This window comes from Styela clava, chromosome 11 (assembly GCF_964204865.1).
Source record: "Styela clava chromosome 11, kaStyClav1.hap1.2, whole genome shotgun sequence".
Taxonomy (NCBI): domain Eukaryota; kingdom Metazoa; phylum Chordata; class Ascidiacea; order Stolidobranchia; family Styelidae; genus Styela; species Styela clava.
In genome coordinates this window covers 13,176,919-13,203,258 of record NC_135260.1, presented here as the reverse complement: position 1 = coordinate 13,203,258, position 26,340 = coordinate 13,176,919, and the positions used below count along the sequence as shown (strand labels likewise).

Here is a 26,340-nt window from a genome sequence, read left to right as displayed (position 1 = left end):
AAAACTGACTGACAATTTTTACCAGCTACCAGCAATTCTCAAAATAAAGTTTCCTCCCATAGTAGCAAGGTACATGAATATGAAATGTTTAAACATAGCGAACTATGCCAGTAACACGACCTCACATCGTGCTCAAATTTATCTTACATAGTTCTGTTGGTACCCACTTGTGAAGCCGTGAAATTTCGCTTTCGAACGAACGGCGTTGCTCGCAAAACTGTAATTAATTACTTCTGACTATGTGATCTTAATTCTCAATTTCAGGCCTTTTCTTGATTTCGGTACATATTTAGCAAGCAAAGTTAGCCATACCTTTACAAACGTTATAACGGGTATATAAATTCTTTTAACTGACAAAAGAACTACGTCAACTTTCTCCAGAACAATACTTCCCAAGTCGATTTGATTCAATAAAGCGGAATTGTTTTGTTTACTCAGAAGGTTCGTTTATATTGAAACTATCCGCTTTTGTGTGGTACGGTCCAAACATAATGAACCAGAATCACCGTGGCAAAGACGATAACAAACACCCTTGTTATTCCACTCCTCGCGGGGCCAGTCGTCTGTAGATCGCGCGCGGTTCGTGGGAAATGAATTCCAGCTTATATTTTCATTTTGAATTCATGTCAAGTTCAACTCAAATTTCAACGCGGAGAATTAAATTTAGCTTATAATGACCTACAGTATTAATCTGGGAATATAGGGTTGTCTGACTTCACGTAATGTGCCGCCATATCTTCATACGGCTTTGGAAGCTCTCAATATAGCGATAAACGGAATTTGGTCAGGGATGATAGTACCACTGACTGATAGTACCAAGTATAGCGTATGTGGGCTTTCATTGAGCAAATTCCCCAAAATATTATGGCGGATAATGGCTCGTCCCACGAGGAGCTGATCAAGGACTTGAGATGACGGATGTTGCTGAACCGGTCACCGGCTTCGCTCATACCTCTGCAGGAATCTTCGTGCATATAATCACCACTTGTTCGACTCGAATTCGAAAATACCAACGAAACTAAATGCAATACTGCGAATCCAAGTGTTCTCGTTTCCACCACGAATGAGTGCCTAGTTCTCATTTTATCGCGGATACGTCGCAATCAACCCATAAAAGGCACACTATTTTGCATAAGAGTACAGTCTTTACGTCGCAATCAACCCATAAAAGGCACACTATTTTGCATAAGAGTACAGTCTTTATTTTATGTCAGCGATGATGACAGAATAGTATATTTCATCCAGCCCTAAATTTACCATGAACTATGCTTCAGAGAGTCATATATATCATAGATATATTTAGGACTAGATTAAAATATCTCCAAGAGAGCAAGGTGTAGAGTAAAACTGTGATGTAGTGGCATATACAACATCAACAAGACATATTCGCTACAAATATAAAATGAACAAACCATTATGCCGAACACACAACCAGTCACACATACATACAAACACACATATATAGAATAGATAGACCGATAATATATATTATAGATAAGATAGAAAAATAGTCCAAGAAAGATGAAAATTGAGTATTATTTTATTGATAAGACGCATGGCATGGTACTATATATTTCCACTTGACCAAAAAAACGATTAAAAAATACAAATGGTTGAAACTTGACATGAAAGAAATATCTTCAGATCATGGTTGACAAAGAAGGGCATGAACATCGCTAATCAGGAATTGGAGGAGACCAAACTATTTATCATGAAACATTTCTTCAAAAGAACAAGATAAAGAAAATTTGGACACGACAAAAGAAACAGTGTGAAAATCAGAAATCATTCAAGTGTGACTGGTCAGCACAATCCAAAGACAAGTTACAGTGCTGCCATTATTTTTTTTCTCCCACCCCACTGATGTCAAGGTATACTAAAGAATAGCGAACCCATAAAACTCGACCACAAATATAAGGAGAATATGTCGACGCTGCCCTTGATAGTTAAAATACCAGAATTGCATGAATAAATGAAAGGAGAAGTAAACATGGAAATAAATATAAATGAACTGACAGGCAGGAAACTATAAATTTTTCCATACAGAAAAAAACGTTTATTATACTAAATAGGTTTCATTTTATAAAAACGTTTTTATATTTCATATAAAATTAACTACAGAACATATAGAAGGCAATGGCATTTTCACTGGAATTGAGTTAATAAAGATGATTTAATGAACAATTGCTTATCCTCACACAAATTTGGTCCCTCGTTTGAAAGTAATTTGAACTCAACTTCATTTTTGTTCAGTCTTTGTACAGTTGCTACACCACCAAGAACAAATAATGAAAATAAATGGAGCTTTTTTCCGAAACTTTGAACTTGAAATTTCATGAAATGTAAGCAATATGATGAATTTAAATGCTTCCGAAGATGTCCATGTCGTGTCCGAAAAATTCGTCGGAGGGAATCTCGCCGCATTGGGTTAGGGTAAGGTCTTAAATAACGAATCTTTTTTTAACAAGAAGGAAAATCAAAAATCTAACTGTTTTTATTCCAAATACGTGTTTTACAGCAAAATGCTCTTGCGGCTATGCTGCGAAATTTCCTGCGGCGAATTTCCCTAGAACCATCCATGTTAAGCATGTGCAGTTAATAAACAAATCTCAATCAATACAGTCTATTAAATTGCCCATATAAATTTTGTATGTTTTTCTGATTTTATAATTTCGCTTTTGATCTGAACAAAGCTCCAGACAAGCCTGTAAGTTTAGCATACAGTTTTCAACCCTCATTACACAATGGGTGCATCAGTGGGCATGGATAAGAACCTAAAATTTTGAATTCTCATAGAAATTGTTGAACGATGCTGAAGAGCTTATCATAGAATCAAAATATATTTCGCTAAATTGAATAGATATATACTTCAGAATCAGACGATCTCAATGCTGAAATGTCCGTTAAAAATCATGTCAAAACTGGTGGTAGAATACTTGTGCAAGTAATAACTAACGATATAAACCAAAAAAATCAATTTCTGATCTTCCATTTTAAAAGTTGAAACTAAAGCTACCACCAATTCAAAAAAACACATCGCGTTTCTGGCGTCTAGTACACATTTCATCAGGCTTTTGAATGTTAAAATTAATTGTTTAGGTCATGGTATCTAGGTGTATACTATTATTATGTTAAATTTTGCTACAAGAATATATGACGACGAGGTCGCGTGGAACTATCAAGCTGATAAGATAGATTTACAAAGTGAACTGGGGGAATTCAGAAATCGAAATGCCATTGTATAAAACCAATGCCTTACATTTCGATCAATTTTTACTCTGACGACTTGCCTTGGAAAAGCAACAATGAAAATAAAAATAGAAAAACAGAAAATATAAGGATTACGATTACATACTGTGTAACAAAAATTGAGCACAGTATAAAGTGAAGTTTGATACTAAAAAGAAAAGAAAAAATAGCCAGCATGTTTTGTAAAGTCAATTTTACATTACAGCAGTAGCAGCAAAATTTTATAAAAAAAATCCAATTCATTTTAGACCTCTGATAAAGTTAAATAGAAACAAATAACACAAAATATACCATGGGAACACAGAATTTTAGAAATTCAAAAATTTATTTGAAGATAAAAAACATTTTGGTCAAAAAATCAAGTCAGCAATAGGCAAGAGACCACTAATGTACTTGAAAATTTTTTCCCTGAAGCTTACTGCAAATCTTTTTATAACTCAGAGCTCAAATTTCTAAATATCCTCGTTTCTGTTACTAGAAAATAATTCTCAAAACAAGTATTTTGTCCTAATATATATAAAGCTAACCCATAACATAATGTGTATCTAATTTTGTTTGTAAAATTTAAAACATGCGAATTTTTTGCAAATTGGAAGTGGAATGACCAAAAAAGTTGCTTGTCACAAAAATGCATTAAAGGCCATGGATAAAACATCAATTGTTTATTCCATATTCAAAGATTTCAAATTTTAAATGAAGTTGAGATGGGCATATTCAAATAAAGATTATCAAATAGAAATACATAACCGTAATACTTTATATTTATAAATAGAATTATTTTTATTTTAACAAATTATCATTCATCATACTAAAATCTATTATCCCAACAGACATAGACTGCACAGCTGTACAGCATTAGGGATAATATCCCGAAGCTTGTTGCACTCTGGACCCAAGTCGAAAACAATGTCTAATAAAAAATTGTATTGAGCTATTCATTTATATGCAGAAATGTTTTATCAAATTATATACGATCTCCCACAAATAATTTAAACATAAAATTTTGTCACTATCAAAACTTTATACTCAAAAAATCAAGTACTAAGTTTATTTAGTATTGTCTCTTAATTACAAAATGCTTGAAGCAGGGATGTGCAACATTTAATATAGGAAGGTCAGATACAAATAACTGGGAGTCAAACCGCGGGCCGCATTCTTATTTTATTTTTAGTAGTTGCAGGCACAAAAATTTTGGTTATCGATCTTATAAGCTAGCTGTGAGTGCATTGTAACATTATAGGCATAGATAATAAATTGGACTCAGGTATAGGCTTTGCAATGCAAAGAAATTGGAATCACTCGCACGTACCAGATTAATCTAAATTCAAAACTTGTTTCGTAAGCTGCACACTATTCAGAATTGGCACTTCTCCACGGACTACACAATTTTTCCATTTGGGCCGCATTTTGTCTGCAGGTTGCACACCCTTGGCTTAAAGCATAGGAATTAATTTGAAATTACAGCTTGGAAAATACATTCTATTAGGGAATGAATCTCGGGACTTAACGAGTTACTTTATAGTAATCAGGATTCAGGATTGAATTCCATTTTCAATTCACAAATCCGTATATCATTTTTTATTTTCAGATCAAAAAATTTTGAAAATCTTTAAAATTATACTCATTATTTTTTGAAGTAATTGGAGTGTGTTCTTTTTTTGGGCTGTATCGCATGAGTGGGTGATGCATATCTTCCTCCTCACCCATGTTTTGATCGAGTATGCTTGTAGATTGATGCTGCAGCCTTGGAGAAGCACGAGGTGGAGTGTCCCCCATACCGCTAGGTCTACTGGGATACCTTCCCACAGATGGACGTGATGACGGAACGGGTTGTAAAGGAGCAGTTGCTACAGAGACAGTGGTGTTTAGAGGTCGTGAATTTGGGAAGTGGGACGATCCCGGAGACATTGTAGTGTGTGGGTCAGGTGCTTGCCTAAACATTGGATATGACGCAGAAGTGTAGGGCATTGGAGGTTGGTGATATGGGTTTGTTGGTCGAGGTGGTCTCAGTTGAAATCCCATGCTGTGTGAAAACTGACTATTATTATAGTAAGGTACCACAGATGATGTTTGTGGAGTGTTGTACCCTCTTTGTTGCTGTGACCCATACCCCGGTACATGTAAAGTACCATCGGTGGGTGTAGACGAGTCTTCCTCACTTATTGATGATGTGCCACAAATACTGCCACCACCTATAGATGCCACCCCTGGAGCCGGAGAAGCACCCATGGGTGAATGTTTGTGTGGTTTCCCAGACAACCCCCAAGAGTCTAAACTTCTGGCTCCAGATCCGTGCAATGGTCTTGGTCGAGGTGTAATGGCGAGTGTGGTAGGACGTTCCAGTGATGGATCATGTATGGCACCTTGGTCGCTTTTTCTACGTGATGATGCAGTGGGAGCAGGCAGTCTGTAGATTTCGGGATCAGGATCCGGGGTTGCAGCTGAATAAGAAATAAATTCAATATTAAAAAATTGAAACAAAAAAAACTGAAATTAACAGTACTAGCCTTACATAAATAATAGACATTATTTAACCACAGACCTGAAAGCATGAAGCTATTTTTTCACTTTTTCACTGCTAACGTAAAACAAAAACTCACATCTTTCTTGTGCATTTTGATTAATCAAGACACGGACAGCGTTTTCTAATGATGGCATTGGAACTCTACCATCTGATGGTGTTCTTCTGTGTCCACGTTTTGTGTGCATGCCAGTATCCATTACCGATAGCCCAACTTCCGTTGGCCCCCAGGATGATCTCTTTTTTTCTGATGCATTTGTCGATATTTGTCTGATTCGATCATGTTGTTGCTGATCTTGCGGTAAATGTATTGGTTGGTCCAGAGACATGGCAACACCGCTATCCCCTAAATGAATAGATAAAAAAAAATTAAATGACAAAATTGTGATTAAAGTTTTGAATAACTGGAAAACAAGGTAAGCTATTCAAGAAATTTATAATCGCCTCAGACTCTAGGTGAGAAAAATTTTGTCTCAAGTCTGCAAATTTAGAAAAATTTTGCCTCCTGACTATGAGCCGACAAAAATTTCCACGTCACACCAAGTCCGATCCAAGGGTATATTTAATTTTGACAACGAAAACTTTTAGCACATGCAAGCCTTCTTTAATAGATTGAACACACAGTAATAGAACACCTATTACACTTTACAGGAACTTTTTTATCACCGTTATGCTAAGCTTAAGAGAGTTTTGACTCCGACTGGGGAGTACATAAATACGACACAGACTCCCAAAATTGTGACGGCAAAGAAAACATGACATACTCCATATCCCCAGTATTAACATGTGAACAGTTAATAAAACACAAATAGCTAGGTAAAGAGTCATAACATACCATGTTCAATTTGCATAACTAGTATGGCAAAATTATTTTATCAATGCCGAACAAAATAATTTCTTTACCTGATGTATGAGAAAGCTGAGCAGCATAGTTAACTCTGCCACGATCCTCTTCTTCAGCGTGAAATCCGGCATTGACACATTTATCATTTGTATATGAATTGGAAGTTAGAGTAGGTGCGCTACATGCAACATGAGGCAAATTAGAATGCTGTCTGACAGCCTGAAATAGGGATGCATTGTCTGATACACGAACAGTCTTATCTGTATTTTGAGCAAAATAATCTAATGCTGGAATGGAGTCTGTTGATAAAGATAAATGTGTTACAGCAGATGATGGGTCACTGTCCAAAGATTTTTCCATGACTTCATGATGCATATTCTCGTCTTTTAGTCCTGTGACATCCATCTGCGTTCTACGGTCGTTTGAAACGGTCGTTGTAGTGATATTAGTAGTGGACGACATCACTGTACTAGAAGATGATTTTCCAAGTTTTGTAACACTAGGATTTATGGAGGTAGGAACCTCTTCCATTAAGTTAGGTGGCAAAGCAATTTGTGCGCAACTACGAATGTCTTTACCGAGTGCGACAGCAGCCAGGATTGAAGCAATATCAATCATCATCTGACGTAGACTGTGATTCATTCTCTTTAAACTGGAAAACAGAAAAACACTTCGTTTACAAAATAAAAACTTCTGAAGAAATCATGAAGTCAAGTTACCGATTGAAATAGAAGAGTCAAGAAAATTATAAATTAAACATAGAAGAGACAATATGAGAAGGAGAACGCATCCCGCAGGCAACAAAATTTTGGTGTGGTAGAAACACAGTCCTTATATATTTGCCCAATGATCTGTGTTTATAAAAAATAAGACATCTATGGTCACTCAGAGCCTTGAACCAACCATATAACCCACAATAAACCACCCTAAGATTGAAGAATTGGTTCAGCTACGCCAAAATGGAAGAAAATAGTTTTTCGATAACTCTGAATATTTGAGCATATATGCTTGTACAATGCTGCATTCAGAGCAATTCTTTTAAACTTTTAAACAAGCAATAAAAAAATTTCAATAAACACTGATTCAAATTCTGAGTAAACATGCAAGAAAAACAGTTTGTTTTAGATCTAACTTCCTTATTTATTTTTTTTAATTTCAAAAATTTTCTTTGGAAAATCTTGAAATCATGTATGAAATAATTCATTTTGAGAGGCATTTCAACACCTTTACTCTAAACAAATCCCTCTGACACAGACATCAAGCCTACTATTCCTGAAACGATAGGAATACCCATTCGGTTGGCCGTTTTTTACACCCTGTGATGCCAACATGGTAGGGTCCAACGTTCTAAACATTAGACCAGTGATTTCAACCGGGGTTCCGGGGGCACCCCAAGCTTCCGTCAGTATAGTCCAAGGGTTCTGTGAATTTACATTCATATCAAAGCATCTATATTATTATATACAGGCTTATTGTTAAAACCTACTCAAATTGGTTTGTTATTGTTGAACTTGCTTTCATCTGACAGATCATTTTGCCAGTAATAACTTTGCCTTTATATATATTTAGTTTGTAGAATTCTTCTTACAGCCTTACAAGTATGCATGGATTTAAAAAAAACGTTAATTACATAGAAACGTTTTTACACAAGACAAATAAACTAATGCACAGGAGTTCCTCATTGTTTCTTGGGGTTACCAAAAAAGGGTGAAAACCAATGCATTAGACACTCGTATCCGCTCCCAAACTTTTCATTCTTACAACAACTACAGTCAAGTGCAATATATGGCAAGTGGTTAGAATTATTATTAAAACCTTATTATGTAGTGAGTATACCTGTTTTCACGACTGCTTTCAGGTGTTGGACGAGGAGTGAAGTCATCGCTTTCATAACTACCTTGTTTATTGTTAGTTTTTTCAGGAACAATGGGAAGATTTTTTGGTCGCACTGTTATGTCGTTGTCATCGTTTTGGTCAAGTTCACCTGAAACCAAAATATTCAAATTTATTCAAAGAAGCGTTATCAAAATAAATAATATGATTATTTTGACTTCCTCTTGTATCATATTTTGGCTAAAATGATAAAGGTTCAAAATTCGTCGCTCGAGAAGTGTGTGTACCAATATGGAGGTGGCTAATTTTGTTTGCCTACTTTACATCAAGTTGTATAAAGGGACTGAAACCTATGGGCAGGGGGTATGTTCACTTGGCCAACACAGACTGTCCCCGAACTTGTAATAGAACTAAAATAAGGAAAATCGGAATGAAATTATGGCCTAACCCTAACCTGGTACGCACACTAAGAGAGTACCTAAAAATCTGGAAAAAAAAGATCGTCGAACAGACAAAATTAACTGCGCGCTCACACGCACACCTTAGAGGGAACACTGCTAGTGGGCATAGGATTTGAACCTGCGGTGCCATCTAGTTAAGTTTAACGCTTTAACCACTGGGCTACCGCGCACTATTGATGTTGAAGGTGCAGTATAAAACAACATCACAAGCAAGTTAATATATAAACGGCGATTTGGCTAATTACCCTAAGGCTTTTTTAAAGCATATTCGCATGAAATCACCATAGTATTGCTCCAAATTGTCCACAGATTAAAATAGTCTAGTAACGAAAGATATGCAAATCAGTTAGTGAAATTATGCTGAATTTAAGATATTTCAGTAAAATATGTGTGAATCGATTTTTATTAGGTGAATGTACATTAGAAAAGATGTAATACCTTGGATGTGACAGGTAACAGGCAAAATGAGTTATAACCATTAGGTATCTAATAATGATCAACTAGTTCTTTTTTTAGCTTCATTAATAACCCAGGCATCACTATGCTCACTTATGTAATCAGTAATATTCATAAACCCTAAACCTTACCAATATGAAAGCTTTTAATAAACATGGACAGTAAGTTGAGTATTACAAAACATATAAGTACCACAGAACCACACCTGACATTGAAATTACCGATAGGGGATTACCCTAGAAAAATCCAGGTAGTTCCACCAAAAATTTTAGTTGTTGTTTAGTTAAAAGTAATCTTACACAAAGGATACCTTGCTGAAATTTATAAAAATTTATGAAATTATACGACTAATCAAAATTTGTGGTATCCATTATCTATTATTTAACAACATAACAAGTCTGAAATAAACACAAGTCAAAATTTTTGATCATTGACATAAATCTAGGATTTAAATATCAGAGTAATAGTTTAACACTATTTTCATTTGTATTGACAATTTAACTTACCAATGTGACTAGGTCCATTGAATATAGAATCTGAGGTTGATTTTTGATAGGTAACATATTTGGAATTATCATCTATATGGACTTGATCTAAATACAGAAGTTAAATCTGTTACTAGTATAAGTTTGGAAACAAAAAAAAATTTAATGTAAATGTAAAATAGATCAGATTAGCACTTTATAAAAGACGACCATATCATCCACATTCGATTCAAAGGAAACGAATAGATTATAACTTCATATAAAAGTAAAAAATTAGTGATAAAAGAACTGATATCTGAAATTTTGTAATTTTGGAAAAGCACCTAATCTGAATAAATGATATACCAGACATCATCAGTCAACTTAGATGGTATTTCGAGAGACTTCAAAGAAAGAACACAACAACAATGACAATGTTATTGAGGAACAAAGTATGACAATGTTATTGAGTAACAATTGTTCTAAATTCTAAAATAAAATAATGAATTCTTATATGGAAACCTATAACTTCAACAATATGAATGGGCAATTATTCTTCTACAATAAAAACTTAACCCGGAAAAATCATAATTCGGAATTAAAATTAGCAATGCGAATTATTGGGTGATGTATTTTTGTGTTTAACATATTTCACTGACAAAGCCTCAGTAGTGTTGGACATTTAAGCAATGCATGGAAAAGGTTTAACTTAAAGCATAGCCCTATCAAGTTTATCAGAAGTTAAATAGAAAAATACACTGATTTTGAAATCCTTGTAGAAGTCGTGTGCTAAATGGAAAACAAATCAAGAACCTGCATCGATTAATGGATTATAAAACTTACCTATTTTGCTTCATAAATTATCAGATTTATTTTATATTATTGATGTTTAAATATATCTTGAAACAGTCGAGGATATTTAAGTCAGGTAAAATATTGTGATAGCGTCTTACAACTAACAATGGCTGACTCAAAACTCAAAACTGAGTCATGATACATATTCTGAACTCAATATAAGGGTTTCGAAAGAATTTAGTTTATACATTATTCAATCATAATTCTATTTTGAAAATTTGCTTTTTATATTGTTATTTTATGATATTTTGCAGAACTTGTTCCATTCCATGTACAGAATAATCACACTATCATTACTTAAATTATATTATTTAATATATAAAACCTATATTAGAATAGGAAATTTAATCATGATATTTATAAGTCTATAATGTATATCAAAATAGCAAAACTTGACAGATTGTTAGACACACGAAACTTCCAATAAAAACAATTCAGCAATAACATGTCTGTCAAAACACTGGAATTAAGTATCGATATATATATATATATATATACTAAATGATTCAAGAGTCTTGCTGCACACTAACACAAATATATTTCTGTAACATTTCTTCTGACCAAGGTCCGACTTCCTCAGACATACATAGTTCAACTGACCTTGGCCAGACAAATCTTTACAGGAATATATTAGTGTTTGTGTGCAGCAAGACTCTTGAATCACTTAGGGTAGTTATTTTTACTCTTGCTACAGCATCCTTGCATTATATGCATATCGATCCAATGGCACAAAAGCATAGGAAGTAGGAGGATAAGTAGTTGATCCTGCAGAAACCAAATCATCAGTGCAAGATATATATATATATATATATATACCTGGTGTTTTAGTAGCAGATGTTTTTCTTTTAAATGAATTCGAACTTTCGTCTTCTGTGGGATCTAGATAAATAAAAGATTCAATCAAATTAAGTTACAAATTTCTATGATACTATTCCTGAGAAGTTGAGTCAGGTGTGTATAGTGATATCCAAATGATTGTAATTCAGTCTGTAACTAATTTTGAATGCAAAAAACACAACATATGCCGAATTCACTTTTTGTGCAAGTTCAAAAGTAAAATACCAAATGGATAGGCTACTATTTGAATTTGATATTACAATTATATTTCATTCAATATTGGGTAAATTAACATTTCAAACATCAGGTTTACTAGTGATGTTCTGTATCTCATAAAGATGAATTATAAATTATAAACAATTATGAACAAGAAATTAATTACAAATTATTATTTAATTTTAATACAAGTGAGTTCAAATGTCTGAATAGTTTAATAAGAGAGTACTAATGCAAAAATCCAGTGCAAGTATAGCAATATATGATCAAAATTTCTATTCTATCGGATAGAGTAAGCAAAAAAGAAGGCTTGAATAAATAGCGTCACACAGATATGGGAAAGCACTTATTCATTCTAGATGCGCAGACATGAACTACACTGTTGCAGTATATTCAGAGGTACGATTGCAAGTGAGTTACAAATGCTTAGCACAATGGGAAGTTTCAAGAAAAATTAAACAACAATAAAAATCAAGCATAGAATACATAAACAATAAATAAATGAGTGACATATTATAATAATTTTTTAGTCATACATCAGGAAAAAACATAAATATGTGTATTAATTCTTACACTTGAATAACTCGACAGATTCTAAATAAAAACTTACTTTGAATAGTTTTAAGTCTGATGGCTCTTGGTGGATCAGTGGGCAGATAATTATTTGCACTGTCCTTTTCTAAAAACTCGTGAAGAATTGTTTTATGTTTTTCAGATTCTTGTTCTGCTTGTACTGATAACTTGTGTTCAAAATCTGAAAACAAAATATTCGTCATTAATTGAAAAGTAAGAATCATATTAAAAATTCTATTATCTGAACACTTTACAACAATACTTTCCAATACCATTCATTTTATCTAAAATTCATATATATTAGCATTGATCGCCAAGACAACAAAGAAAGGCTTCAATATCACAATTTTCAAGCTTAGCATACAAAAAATCGTCGTTATACTATGATCAAATGAGAGCTTACAAATTAATTTTTCATTTGGTGGAAAAAATTCATATCATTCTTGTAACGCAGTGTTTCCCAACCCGAGTCCGCGGTCTCAAATGAGTCCGCGCAGCGTTTGAATGAGTCCGCAACGAGCCATAAATTCACTGCGGGCCGCAAACGTTTTTGCGAAACTTAACCATCAGCCACGATTTACATTAGAATTTACATAAAACATAGTTTTATGTAAGTTTTTTCATATAACATTAATCGAGTCAAAAATTTCTGGATACTGAATGAGTAGAGCTTGGCATATATTCGAATATTCAATTATTAGAATAGCAATTTATTATTCGAAAGTTTGGTAACAAATGACGCGACAGGTCACTTGCGCGTCGTTTAATCAAACGATGGATTTAGTCGTTGTTGTTCGAGGAATAATTCTTCTGGTATGTGTCAATGGTGGCAACCTAAATTTTCTAAATTGAAAAGCGGAAATACAAAAAATAAAACTGAAAACACCATGAGTTTTCAAAAACGCTTTTTTAGACATTTTGCAAATTGCAAAATTTCGGGTGCTACCGTAGTATTCGTATCCGGGCATTTCCCCAGAATTCTTTGCTTTACTGCAGGGTCCGCAACCTACGGCCCACGGAGCAATATAATCAGGCCCGCGACGATTACGATTATATTCTTTACGTGACAGAATTTATTTTGCGGCACGTTTAGACTAAATTATACCATAAACTAACAAGTATATAATTCACAATTACTCGTTGAATGAGCCTATAATTTAATTATAATTAGGCATTCAATGGCAACAAAACGCAGAAAAGTTGAACGTCAAGTGTAATTGGTTCAATATTCAAATGGTCAGTCTTCGGGCCCTGCTCAAAATTTTACTTCTGATTTGTATGATGAAAAAATGTGATTCATTGGCCATACCCCCGGCTTTTAACTTTCTAAAAATATGCGCTGCCCACCAATGACTTGCATTCTTCAATTTTGGCCTGCGAGCGACAAAATGTTGCCGACTCCTGGCTTTACTGTTGTACGAACAGCTCATATTTGTCGAATTCAAAAAAATACGAATCGCAGAGTAAATGGATCACAATTAAATCAATATTAGAGCAAGGCGATGAATATTTTTTATTTTTATTTACTAATATACTATTTTATTAATAAGTACTAAATCAAGTTGTACTTTCTAGAAATTTATAGCAGATAGTAGGATTTTTCTAACAGTGATTCGCAAGATCGCAAATAATTTATATCAAAACTAATTATAATCGGGCCATAGAATCTCACATTATTATGTTCGCAGATTGCCGTGGCATTCAAAAGAAGTAATGCTTTCATCTTGTCATAAGTCAACGCAACCGCGAGTGACCATGAACACAATTAAATTAAAATAGGAACACATTTTAAATTCTTGTCGTTGTCAAGGATTGAATATTGTGCGACAGAAAAGGCCCTTTATTCACTAAAGAAATTGGCCCTTTTAACAAAGGCGTAATAGGGTAGCATTTCCGATTTCAAAATTCGGAAAATTTCTGTTGTGTTTGGTTTTATTACTTCTTTTAATCAAATAGTTTTGAAACCTGATTTCGTGTAGTTTGATTTTGAATTGTCTTTAGCTTATAGTATTAATTGATTGCCAGTTATTCATGAACACAATCATGGGTTACAATTTCTATAAAACATTTTAGTTTTTTATCACTGACCTATTTACTTTTAATAAAAATTTCAATTTTTTGAAAAATTTGAAAAAAATCTATTTTTTAAAATCCTCATTTCTCAGATAAAAAAACCTTTGTGATCTAATTTTTTCATGTTTATGAATTTCTTGTATCATGTTGTTGCACTGAAAAACTAAATTTGCTAACAGAAAAAAGCGCAAATACAATTTTTTTTGTAAATTATAAATTTTTCATCAAAAATTTTAAACGATCAGTTTTATAAGAGGGACTATTGTTTAACTATATTCAGTTAGGTACATTTTTTTCTCTAAAAACCCAGAACACAAATACCTAATGCCAAAAAAAACTTCGAAAATTAATACTAACACAAACAACATGATGGATGGGAGACCCTTTCAAAAATTTTCTTGAAAAGGGCCTTCCGGAAGGCCCTAAGACCCGGTTTCTGGAAACTTAAAAAACTTCTATTTTCAGTAATTAGAGAATGTACCACTATCAAATAAATAGGTAACATTATTTTAAGCCATGTTATTTGAAAAGAAAGTTAAATTTTTCGTTTTTGATGGGAGAGAAGGTGTTCCCCAAATGACAGCTGGGCATTAATTTTCAGTAAATGAAAGACGATCACTCATTGAAAGTCAGCGCCTACTTGGACAATAAAACTTGAATTTGAAATGTTTGCTCGTCATGTAAAGAATATCATGCAAGATTTGGTTGATATGTTGTCTTTATTAATTAAATATAACATCCAAAGATGAGCATTTATTAGTAGAAAACCCATGTTGCTCTAAATTGACAGTGGTCACAAGAGCGCATTAGTTTCGCATCTTAGAAACCAAAGGATCCAGTACCCACATTATAATGATGACAGTGACAAATTTCAAATAAGTTTCTGCTACTTGCAGTCTAGGGATATTTCCAGAATGCCATTCTCATTTTGTTTCTAGCTAGTTAAATTTATTCTTTTATCAAATCTATCTGCAAAAAAATTTGGAAGTTTGGATGGGCAACTAACTCACTACACCATCAATAATTCATCCTAAGGCTCTGTCCCCACTTTGCCTATCATTCTCTGCTGTAAGGGGATTGTATCCATGTCTTAATCAGACTCTATGTCTTATTAATCAGACTCTGTCACTTTCTTTGTCTGAGAATGAAAATACATTCATCTCTGTTAGTTCACTGTCTTCTTCTAACTAACTTCCTAACTTCCTTTTCTTTCTCAACTTCAGAATCCTAACTCTCAGTCTTTTTTGGTTGCTACCTAAACTGCTGTTTGGTTGTTCTTCATTCATTCAAACCAAAGCTACTCTCTGCATTGCGCTCAAAGTAATTTCCTAATTTGAATCTTAAGTTCTTTCCATGTTCTCTTCATCTGAAACTCCAGGTCTTAAATCTTTATAGTCTATTTTACACACTGTAATATTATATCACAATTCACAATGGTATATCATAAAATTTCACTCTAGCTTTCTCTAAAAACTTGAAAAGTATCAACCCAGAAACCACATCCAAGCACAAATTATAATGATACTGTATATAGTAGCAATCAATTTTTAAATTCGAAATATTCTTCTGTATAGCTTAAACTTAACCTAAATATATTTATTATGTTAATCAATAACATAAAATGATAATTTGTGTTTAATTTTGGCTTCCCTTCGAAAAAACAGGCTTTCCTCTCAATATTAAGGGTCCACATCGACACATATAACTTATTATTTTTGTAGGGCCTTCCGGAAGGCCCTAACATTTTCTATAGTAATGTCCAACTTTTATATATCATTAAACAGTCTGTATTGCATTTTGTTTCTCAATAAATCAAGTAACCAACATGAAATCATGCCTCGTGCAAAAAAAAGTACCTGCAATTACGAAGAAAATATTTTTTGACACCGGAACAACAAAAATTAATCTAATATTCTGATCAATAAACTAGGTAACTTGCTTATAATTGGAGATAGGAAGACAAAATAATGACTATGTCATCTGGTAATCGCCAGGCTTGCAACTACAACTTTTATTGCTTTCATTTAAAGCCCTGTACTCTTCAATTTGGTCAAAATAGTTGAATATTGTAAAAAAAACATAGGGCCTTCCGGAAGGCCCTTTTGTCTACATGTTTCTACAAAATTTACGACATTATCGAGTGGTAGCAGTTCACTACAATCACATTGCAATTGTTGTAAATCTATAGAAACTTGCAAAACAGTGAAAAAAAGTGCCTCGATTAATACCTGGGTTGCCCATAATTGCGATTTTTGAAAAATATATAAAAATTTTCATAGGTGACAAAAGGTTCTTATTTTCAATAGTTGAGTAGACTAATAAAAACTATATATGTGCAGTAGCTGTTAAGTGTCTGTAAATAACCTTTAATGAACTATTCAAAACTGAAAAACTAAGAAGTTTTTCTGCTATGTAGTACTGTGAAAATTTATTGTAAAAATGACCTAAAATAGGGCCTTCCGGAAGGCCCTTTTTCAGTCGAATTATCATTAAAAACCATGACTGTGCATGTGCTTGGATGATTCAAAATGTCAAAGACATGAGAGTCACACAATCTTATGAAAAGTCATGCATTGAATCAGCATTTTCATAGTAATAGCATAGCACGACTGCCATAATCAATAGCACTAAAAAATTTTGTTTTTTGTTATTGTACATTAAGTGCATTGTGATATCTCCATAACAAAACAATGAGTAACAAAAAATCAATGCGTCTGTCTAGCCTTTGCAAAACAATAAAAAGAATCCAATAACAATGCCAGCAGCTAAATCTATGTAAACCTTAAGATAATCCACATTCATTACATGAAGGCTAAAGACAAGATAGGTACAAAGTTGAAAACCGTAGGAAAAGTTGAACCAAAAATATGCATGAATATCATATAACTATATAAAACAGTTAGTAACTTCAGAACGAGAAAAGCCCAAACCGAATAATCTGCTTTTCTGACTATGGTACATTCTAAAATAATATTTCTGAATATAGAATATTGAAGATATTTTTCAAAATGAGTTGTTTGAGGATAGCCATTGAGATATCTAACATCAAGTTGTTCTATGACCAACGGCAGGGCTCTTCAGATATTCAAGCATGGTTGTAAACATTGCCTTGATTTCGCTGTTTTGCGTGTTATTTGTCAGGTTTCTGTTGTGTTTTCGATAATTAGTTGTAAACCAATTAATTTTAATGTCTTTATGCCACCTAGGAGCTTTAGTTTGGTTGCAATGATCAAAAATGAGTCCCAAAAAATCTGCGATACTCTAGGTAAAAATTAGCTATCCTGTAAGGGGCACTTGGTTGAATATTTTAGTGAAACAAATGGTTTCGAAAATGTAAACAGTTTGTGAGCGCCAACTCTTCAAACCATCCTCAAAATAAGTATCAAAAGTTTTGCAATAGTAAAGTATAGGGTGAATTTTTCTGGGGTCAAAGGTCTGGGAAACATCCATTGGCATCGCAGGTTACACATCTCGGTTTCTAACGCCCTGTGCACCAACATCCATGTTGTGATAAATTGGGTAGGAAATACCAATCAGAAAGATTCTGGTACTTATCAGTGATATCAGAGGGGTGATAATACAAGGCCTTAGTCGTAGCAAAAGGTGTGAATAAATGTTATATCAAAATATCTTACTTGTTGGATTACTAATCCATCCCCTTTTCTCCAATTTATTTCGTTTAAATCTTCCATGCCTCTTGGCTGGGATTGGTGGTTTGAGTTGGGCAGCTTCATGGATGGCAATTTTTAATTCTCTCTCTACGATTCCAACCTCTCGTTCTTGTAATTCTCTTTGCTTTTTACTTAAATACTCAGCCTGTAGTTTGTGTTGAACTGCAGCTCGAGTGAGTTCTTCCTCTCTTGACCGTAATTCCTGAAACAAAAATGTGTTAGTTTAGAATAAAGTAAAATAATGAAGGGTAAAAATCACAAGTAATTGATGAAACATGCTTATATTTTCAGCAATTCTTGAAGTGAACAGAAAGTAAACATAATAAATTTGTAATTGAGCATTATTCAATGTACCTTCAGAAAATGATTTTTGAAACTTAGACTTTTCGTTGTTGTGATGTAAATAAGATTTCCAAGTAAGAAAACTAGCCACCGGTAATTTAGTAGTAATATAGAAAATATTTTTTGTATTCAATATGAATTTAAATATTTTAGCTAAATGCAGTGCCCCCAAATCACTATGCATGCCTAATTTTTTTTTTTTTTGAAAATCATTTTGCTGGTAAGAGGATATAATTTCACGAAGAGGTAAGATTTGAGATTTCACCAATTTTTAGACACATTCATTGTGCTAATCAGACCATATTTATCATACAGAACTGCTATGAAGAAATGAACTATTCATTTGGTAACGTTCAGTATTGGCACTAGTTAATCTATCCTAACTCTTATAAGGTTTCTAGGAGATTATGCTTGAACCATTTCAGATCAACTATTTAAATTGAATCACAAATTGCCAAATTTCATTAATAAAAGTAAGACTTTTACGCCATGCCCAGGCGTGTACTGATATTAGGTATTAAATCACTTTCCATGAAAGATAATGCAAACAATAAACTGTGGGATGGTTTTTTGAGCAAACAAATCGGGTCTTTTACTACCAGCTACTAATACAGTGTGAAATACTACCTCGTCGCCGGTTGCCTAAATCTATGAAGGTTTTTTCAGACATCGCTACCACTTGATCAATTCTCAACAGTTGCGTAACAAAGCACCAATGGAGAGCATGTCTCGATTGTCTGAGACACTGGGGTGATTTCACATCAAAGGAAACAGTGAAAAGTGACAAAACTTTCGCCATTATAAAAGATTTTACTGTTTGTATGCTTTGTCATGGGCTAGTAACAAAAGTGCAATTAAATGAAATATAAACCTTTTTTCAAATCTACCGCAAAGAGGAAACCAATGCTAACTGGAGAAATTCAATAAAATGACTTTCAACTAAACTTGAAAATATGAATTAACTAAAAAAGTGCGAAATACAGTGTGTTCATAAAGTCCTTTTACAAACAAAATTTTGTCAGTTCACATGATCTTGATTAGATTTTTATTATTTTTTTTCAGTGATCGTTTGCGTTTCTGTACTTTATTTAATACATCTTTGCAAGCTCACCATCAGTTGCACGAATCATGTCAAAGTTCTTTTACCTAATTAAGTACACCACTTCATGTACATGGCAGCAAGTTTCATACATTTCATTCTTTCATTTCTATTTCAAGTTACAATATTACACATCTATACCAATGTGTAGTCCAACTGCCACAACGAAGCTTGATAAAAAAAAGTACACACAAATGTAAACTCCCTCCCTTATCAATGGGGTTGCAGTTCAATGAAAAACACCAAAATAAAGAAAGATTAAATAATAATGAGGTGGTTACAAAAGGAGGACTAGAAGATTTTACATAGCCACAATAAAAATATCAACTCAATTCAAACGCAAGTTCACAACCCTATGGCATCAAGCATAGAGCTGATTAAGAAGACTGCCTTCTGGTGAAAAAATAATGATATAATTGGAATGGAATAAATTTATTCAACTCTCTGGGGAGATTAATTTGGAATATAGCAAATAGGTTTTCTCCACTGCAATCTATTTCCCAAAAAATGAAAGGGGTAAATTCGATTATTATACTTTGTTCATAAGTACATGAGCAATAAATTATTTGTGGGCATGATGGCCTGCCTAATGATGAAAGCCTCCTTAACTATATTGGCATTGGCATCCGGTTCAAAAATCTAAAGTCCAAATTCCTTCTCCACCATCTCATCAAGGGTGTAATAAATTGAATAGGCAATGCCAAACCAGAAAGCCAGTACTTCTAATATATGGCAGCACTCTGCAGAGCCTTATTCAGAGTAAAAAACTTATTCCATTATATTTTGCTACATAACTAGTTTTACAATTGTTCAATGATACTGATATTCCCATTTTCCAGCGCTTGATGAATTCATTTCTATGTATATCTTAATTATAATTAAAATAAAGTTCATTTAATGCAAGTCATAATAATAGCATAATTATAGCATAAGTAATATCATACAGACGCTAATACTCCACTTAAATGGCAATGATGCAATACCAGCAAAAAAATAAAGCAGAACTAGGTCATGGTTCTAATAATAACCAGCCACAGCTCACAGGTTCAATTGGATTATACTATGAGTGGGTGGAAATTGCAGAAGTCACAAAAATAATTCCAGAGTATAGTCCAGGAGTGCCCTGTTAAACAAACGCATCTGTACTGTATAGAATGATTTTTTTAAATAATTTTCAGTTTTTAATAAAATTTACAAATTCATTGTAAATTGGTTGAATTCAAATAGCCAAAGAGTAATTTGCTTCGGCTATATGGATTTTTTTGTGTTCCATTCTGAACAGTCCTAGTTTTCATACAAGCAATACGAAAAAATCAGAACAGTATGGAAAATGATTGAATAATTCTACATGATAACGAAATACTAAGAACAATTTTGGGAATATCTTTTGTTCTGAATTCTTTTGAAGTGTATAAGAAGCCATTTGTAGGAATCCATCAAAATTTTATTGTTTTACACATCCTAAACCACTTAATAAGAGAGTTTAATAAACTGATGAATGACAATCTTAGAATACTGCGTCCACCAAGATAACATTGAAACTTACAGAGCAACGAATGATTGTAAGCTTGTGTAAGCACCATATATAGCCTAATGACCAAGTTAGGAATCACCTATATTTACAAGATCAAATTATCAATTTATTATTCAAGTATAGTATTAAAAGTCTTCATCATCAAAAATTTCAAAATGACAGTTACCACCCATGAGATTTGTGAGAATGAGTAAAAAAGAGTAAACAAGGTACTATTATTTTCATGCCATCTCAGCACAATCGATATGACAATGCACAAATAATCCCCAGTGATGGGATATTGACACAATTATAAAGAGGTTAAACACACAAAACTTGCACCAATGGTGCACCATATGGTACCAATACCATATTTATGTCACAATCACAATTAACATGAGCATAAAAGGACCTGCTATGCTGCTTTAATCAAAATTGTATCACTTAAGTTAGACTAAAAAGACTTCTTAAATTTATTTAATACTAAGCAAACCATGCTTGTGCAAATATATATAAATTCCCCATGTCAAATTGAAAAAAGATAGGTCTCAATAGGTATAAATTTAAATTTTATATATCATAGCAGAAACGTCACATAACCATAGAAAAAGGGCCATTATTTTGTTAAATTCTTCACACTTTCTCCAGCATTATAAATATATATATATAACGCAACATAGAAGAAATATAAGTGGTTAGTCTGGCAGAAACCATACCGATAGTACAAGTATAAATTAAGAAATAACAATTTCCGTTTAATCACCTTCTCTTTTGCTCTTAGTTCATTAAACATTGCTTGAATTTCTTCTCTCCAATCATCCTGCATACATTGGAATGAATCTGTTGGCACAGTGATAAACTCAGATTCTGCAATTGTTTCAAGGTCGGTGAGAATTGTACGAAACGAAGGACGTTCATGTGAATTCGAATTCCAGCACCCTGCATTAAATTTGGGGATCGTAAAACACCAGATATACAAATAGCAAATATAAATACAATATTTAAACATCTTACAATATTTTAAAAGATTTCATACTCATTTGATGAAAAGTGACTGCCCTGGAAATAACCTTTGAAATCATGCCGCTCGGTATAAATTCACAGTTTGAAAAAATGAAAAATTGGATAATTAGAATTTTTAGTAACATTGGTTAAACTGTCAAATTGGGCATTTGAATGAATTACAGGCCAGCTTCTATATAAAAAAGATCTTAGAAACCAGGTAATATATTACTTATATGACTGATAGGTAGGTTAATGTGATGTTATAGATTTTTGTTTGATGTGAAGCCCTCAACTTACTCTCTAGTAATTCCTTAAATGGTTGCGGGCAAGTAGATGGGACAGGCAATGTTAATTTGTTTACTGCTACGCCATAGGCCACAGCGAGACCATCTATTCCTTTATATGGTTGCTCTCCCGTCAATAATTCCCAAAGAAGAACGCCGTAGCTAAAAATCAATGAATGTACGATTAGGCCACATAGAAAATTCCCATTGAATAAAAACAAGGCACAAAAGTGGTGACTAATTTAATCTAATAGATGACGATGAATGAGAGGGTGTGGTGTCTAGAAAATCACAAACGTTGCATATTTATTTTGCCGCTCATTATCAAGAACACAATTTATTTTATATTCACTCGATTCTTAAATAAAATTCAAAATTACGGAGTATAGTCTGCCTTGCTGAAAATTTAGTATTCACAATTCCCATATTTCCATACGTATGTAATTCATTCTGACATATTATTACAAAGAAGTCATCCACAATCCACATTGCTGAATCTCAACAACACAGCAGCAATGCTCGAATATATGGACACAAGTTTTAGATGTACCCCATGGCTACTGTAATGACAGCAAAATTCAGGCCAAAATAAAATAATTGTATCGAATATTATCAATTGCAAGTACGAATGTCATATAAAAGTGAGGCCACAGCTGTAATAAGACCAAAATGATATTTGAAACAAGAAAACTAATTTTTGATAAAAGCATAACAATAAACTGGATTACAAACCTCCAAACATCACTAGCTTTAGAAAATGTTGAAGATTTAATAACTTCTGGAGCCATCCATGCATAGGTTCCTGCTGCACTCATTTTGGTTGTTTTGTACATTTCCCTGGCAAGACCAAAGTCCGTAATCTTCATTGTTTTGTTCGATAAATCATCATTTGGCAAAATTTGCTCTTTGATAAGAACTGAATAAAAAATGAATAAAGTTAAATCAAGAACTTAGAACAATTTAAATTTTTGAATAATAATTGTAATAGAATGTCATTCACATATTTTAAAAAATATGTTTTTTCAGATAATAGCAATTATGAATGTTTTATGAACCAAATTAGCCATCAGATCATGACATAAAAAATATTGAGTATTTCAGACCTGTCGCTGACACTCGTTGTTTATGAGTGGTAAATTATTATTATTCACACACCAATTCTGAGGTGCAAATAACACAGACATCAGTATGCAAATTTGACAGATCCGCACAGAAATTTGCCGAGCAGAAGAACTCCTCAAAAATGAGAATGAGAACTTTTCATGATGCAAACAATTTTTCCCAGACAGGTCGTGTATAGACAGTAATAATACATCCCGAAAACTTTATTCACTATTGTATTTTACATTACTTTCACAAAAATATATTCAGGAACTAACAAACCAAAACATGCTTTATTTAAATATTTTTTTTTCGAAGTACTGGTATTATTTTGATCAGATATACAAAATGATCACAATAAAACACTATAAAATTTTGACACTAGTCAGAACCGATTTAAGTGGACTCTAATAAAATTCCAAACTATAATTGGCTAAATATGAGAAATACAAATTTCAGGTTCAAGTGCCAGTGTGCCACACATATAGTAGCCAAAACTCAGTGACTAAACTTAGCAATGAAATACTAGACGTCACAAGCATGGTGCTGTTAAATATTATTTCGGTTCATCATGGTTTACAGATCTACACAGTGAGTCAGACGATCGGTAAACAGCAAATAAATAATGCAGGTTACCATGCCAATAAGACTGCAATTCTAATTTATATCACGGCCCAGAATGTATATAATAATGAGTGAGACAAGTTTTATAAGTTACATTAAAATGATGCAAAAATGCAGCAAAATCACTCCATTGTACTTAAATTGAAACATTTTGTAAAATATATTTTTAAATTTAGAAGCATATGCTAATAATGATATTTGTCACTTATTCTTTGAAAATAGGCGATTAGGTACAATATAACTCCAGTTTACCAGTCATGGTTAGTTTCTTCTTGAAATATTATTTTTAGCCTTGCTCTAATTCGTTGATAAAGTGAAATTTATAAACATTTATACTAAGACCATTAGAAACGCAAGAGAGATGCAAATTATGATACTATGTTAACTATGTCAATTTGATTTTAATTAATGATGACTCAAACTGAAGTACATCTGTTAATCAGCTTAAGTCATTTATCATATAAAATCTAAATTTCCAAGAATGAATCTCCTTGTCATGGAACTTGGACCCCAATTTCATGAAAACTGAAATCGGTATCACCAAATTGAAGGATTTGCAAACCAGGTGATCAGCATGTGATGATATTTTATGTTGATGCACTTCTTTCAATTTTATTTGATAACAAGAGCAGTGAGTATTAAAAGAGTAACTGTTAAAACACCATAATATATAAAACAAAAACAAAGGCATCAAATACTTTACTTACCGTTACTCGACTTCAGATCTCTATGAATGATGTGAGTGTCCGCTTCATTGTGCAAATAGTTCATTCCAACAGCGATTTGTAGAGCCCAATCAACTAAAATTTGTGGAGGGAGTTTCCGACGAGTTAAAAATCTATTGATTGCACCACCTTGTGCATATTCCAATACAATACAAAGATTAGGTTGCTTCAAACAAACACCTTCCAAAGAAATGATATTTGTATGAGATAAGAGTGAGAATAAGCGAGCCTCTTTAACAACATTTTTGATAGTACTTTTGATATCCTCATCAGGATCTACTTTTGCAGCTTTTATCGCAACTTCTTTGTTGCCCCAAAATCCATGATAAACTTTTCCGAAACCACCAACGCCAATGATTTCATTTAATTGAAGATCCTGAAAATCTATCCTTTTTAAAAGTGATTCTTCGGGTGAAAATATTTCTTCTGTACTTATATCCATTGGTTCGCAAGGAGAATCGTCCTCATCTAGTTTTTTATAAACATTTTTTTGTTGCTTGATATTGGTCACATTTGGACTGACGTAGTTACTTGGAAATATTCCAACTTTGTCTGCAACTTTGCCAGTCCACCATCCTTCATCACCCGACACCCCTGCATCTTTGGATAAAACTTCCACAGTTTCACCATACTGCAATGATAGTTCATCATCTGCATTAGCATCATAGCTATACATAGCAATCCAACATGGGTTAGTATAATCAAAATTGCCATGTTGCCATTGATCAGCATTGTTGGGCTGTTGTAGGAGCATCATCCCAGGATTCATTGCCATATTCACTTGTCCCTGATGAGCATTATATTGGGCATCATGATTCATATTAGGCGCAATAACTGGTCGAACATTTGGCAAGGCCGGGTTGAAAACAAAGCCTTGATTGTTAGCATGCATGCTGATATTATTCTTGAATCCACTAACTTATTTCCACAACTTTTCAGTCATTAGCTGACAGTATTCCACTCAAATCTTGAACATGATGTTGAATTAAAGTATATATGTCAATTCCACACTGATTCCAGTAGTGGATGACGGAATCGACTGCGCAATTACCCTTTCTAGACCATTTTGTTACACATTTCTGGAAATATTAAAAAAGGGCATCAAAATTTATAAAAGAATTATTTTATACTGAGCAAAATGCAACAAAAATATTGTTCCAAACTTTTTCGATAAATTCCACCCTTTACCTATTTTTGATCTCTCTATTCCTTCCTCCCTCACCACGTATACATATTTGATTTTTTAGCTAGTGCTACGCACAACTCACACTCTGACTTTTGCACAGTTTGAATAAATGTTAAGAGTTTAATACATATGACTAACAATAGGGAAATAGAAAGAAGTTGACTAATAAATAATGGTCAGTACAAAGTGGTACATCAGAGTCAGAGAAAGGAAATTTACTTCACATGTAGGCCTACTGTGCACCATTCTGTCGGAAAAATATAGTCATGCTTATGAGACAAGCTCATGAAAAAACATTACTTTATGCAGACTACAAATGCAAATAATTTTTGTGTGCTAAAAGCAGTTCTTAAATAGTTCTCCAGGTTTTTAAGTGCTGGTTTGAAATATATTGTTATAAATGATGTA

The 26,340-nt window shown here is 33.2% G+C and overlaps 1 protein-coding gene across 1 annotated transcript; it reads right to left on the bottom strand.

Annotated features, from left to right (window-relative positions):
- Positions 1 to 1,179: 1,179 nt before the first annotated feature.
- On the bottom strand, positions 1,180 to 26,340 carry LOC120348027 (uncharacterized). The gene is made up of 12 exons (XM_039418136.2): positions 24,729 to 26,340; positions 23,029 to 23,212; positions 22,310 to 22,458; positions 21,771 to 21,946; positions 18,018 to 18,255; positions 12,347 to 12,490; positions 11,500 to 11,562; positions 9,871 to 9,957; positions 8,451 to 8,598; positions 6,674 to 7,266; positions 5,850 to 6,116; positions 1,180 to 5,690 (listed from the first exon to the last, which is right to left on the bottom strand). Exons 1-12 carry the CDS (start codon positions 25,636 to 25,638, stop codon positions 4,834 to 4,836), a joined length of 3,816 nt encoding a protein of 1,271 aa, XP_039274070.2. The 5' UTR covers positions 25,639 to 26,340; the 3' UTR covers positions 1,180 to 4,833.

Excerpts from the sequence above, each read along its gene's own strand:
- LOC120348027 (XM_039418136.2), bottom strand. The coding sequence starts at position 25,638 with ATGCATGCTAACAATCAAGGCTTTGTTTTCAACCCGGCCTTGCCAAAT. Across the intron at positions 21,947-22,309 it reads ATTTAAGGAATTACTAGAGA|GGTGCTGGAATTCGAATTCA; the intron begins GTAAGTTGAGGG and ends AATTTAATGCAG. Across the intron at positions 12,491-18,017 it reads ATGGATTAGTAATCCAACAA|ATTTTGAACACAAGTTATCA; the intron begins GTAAGATATTTT and ends TTTTGTTTTCAG.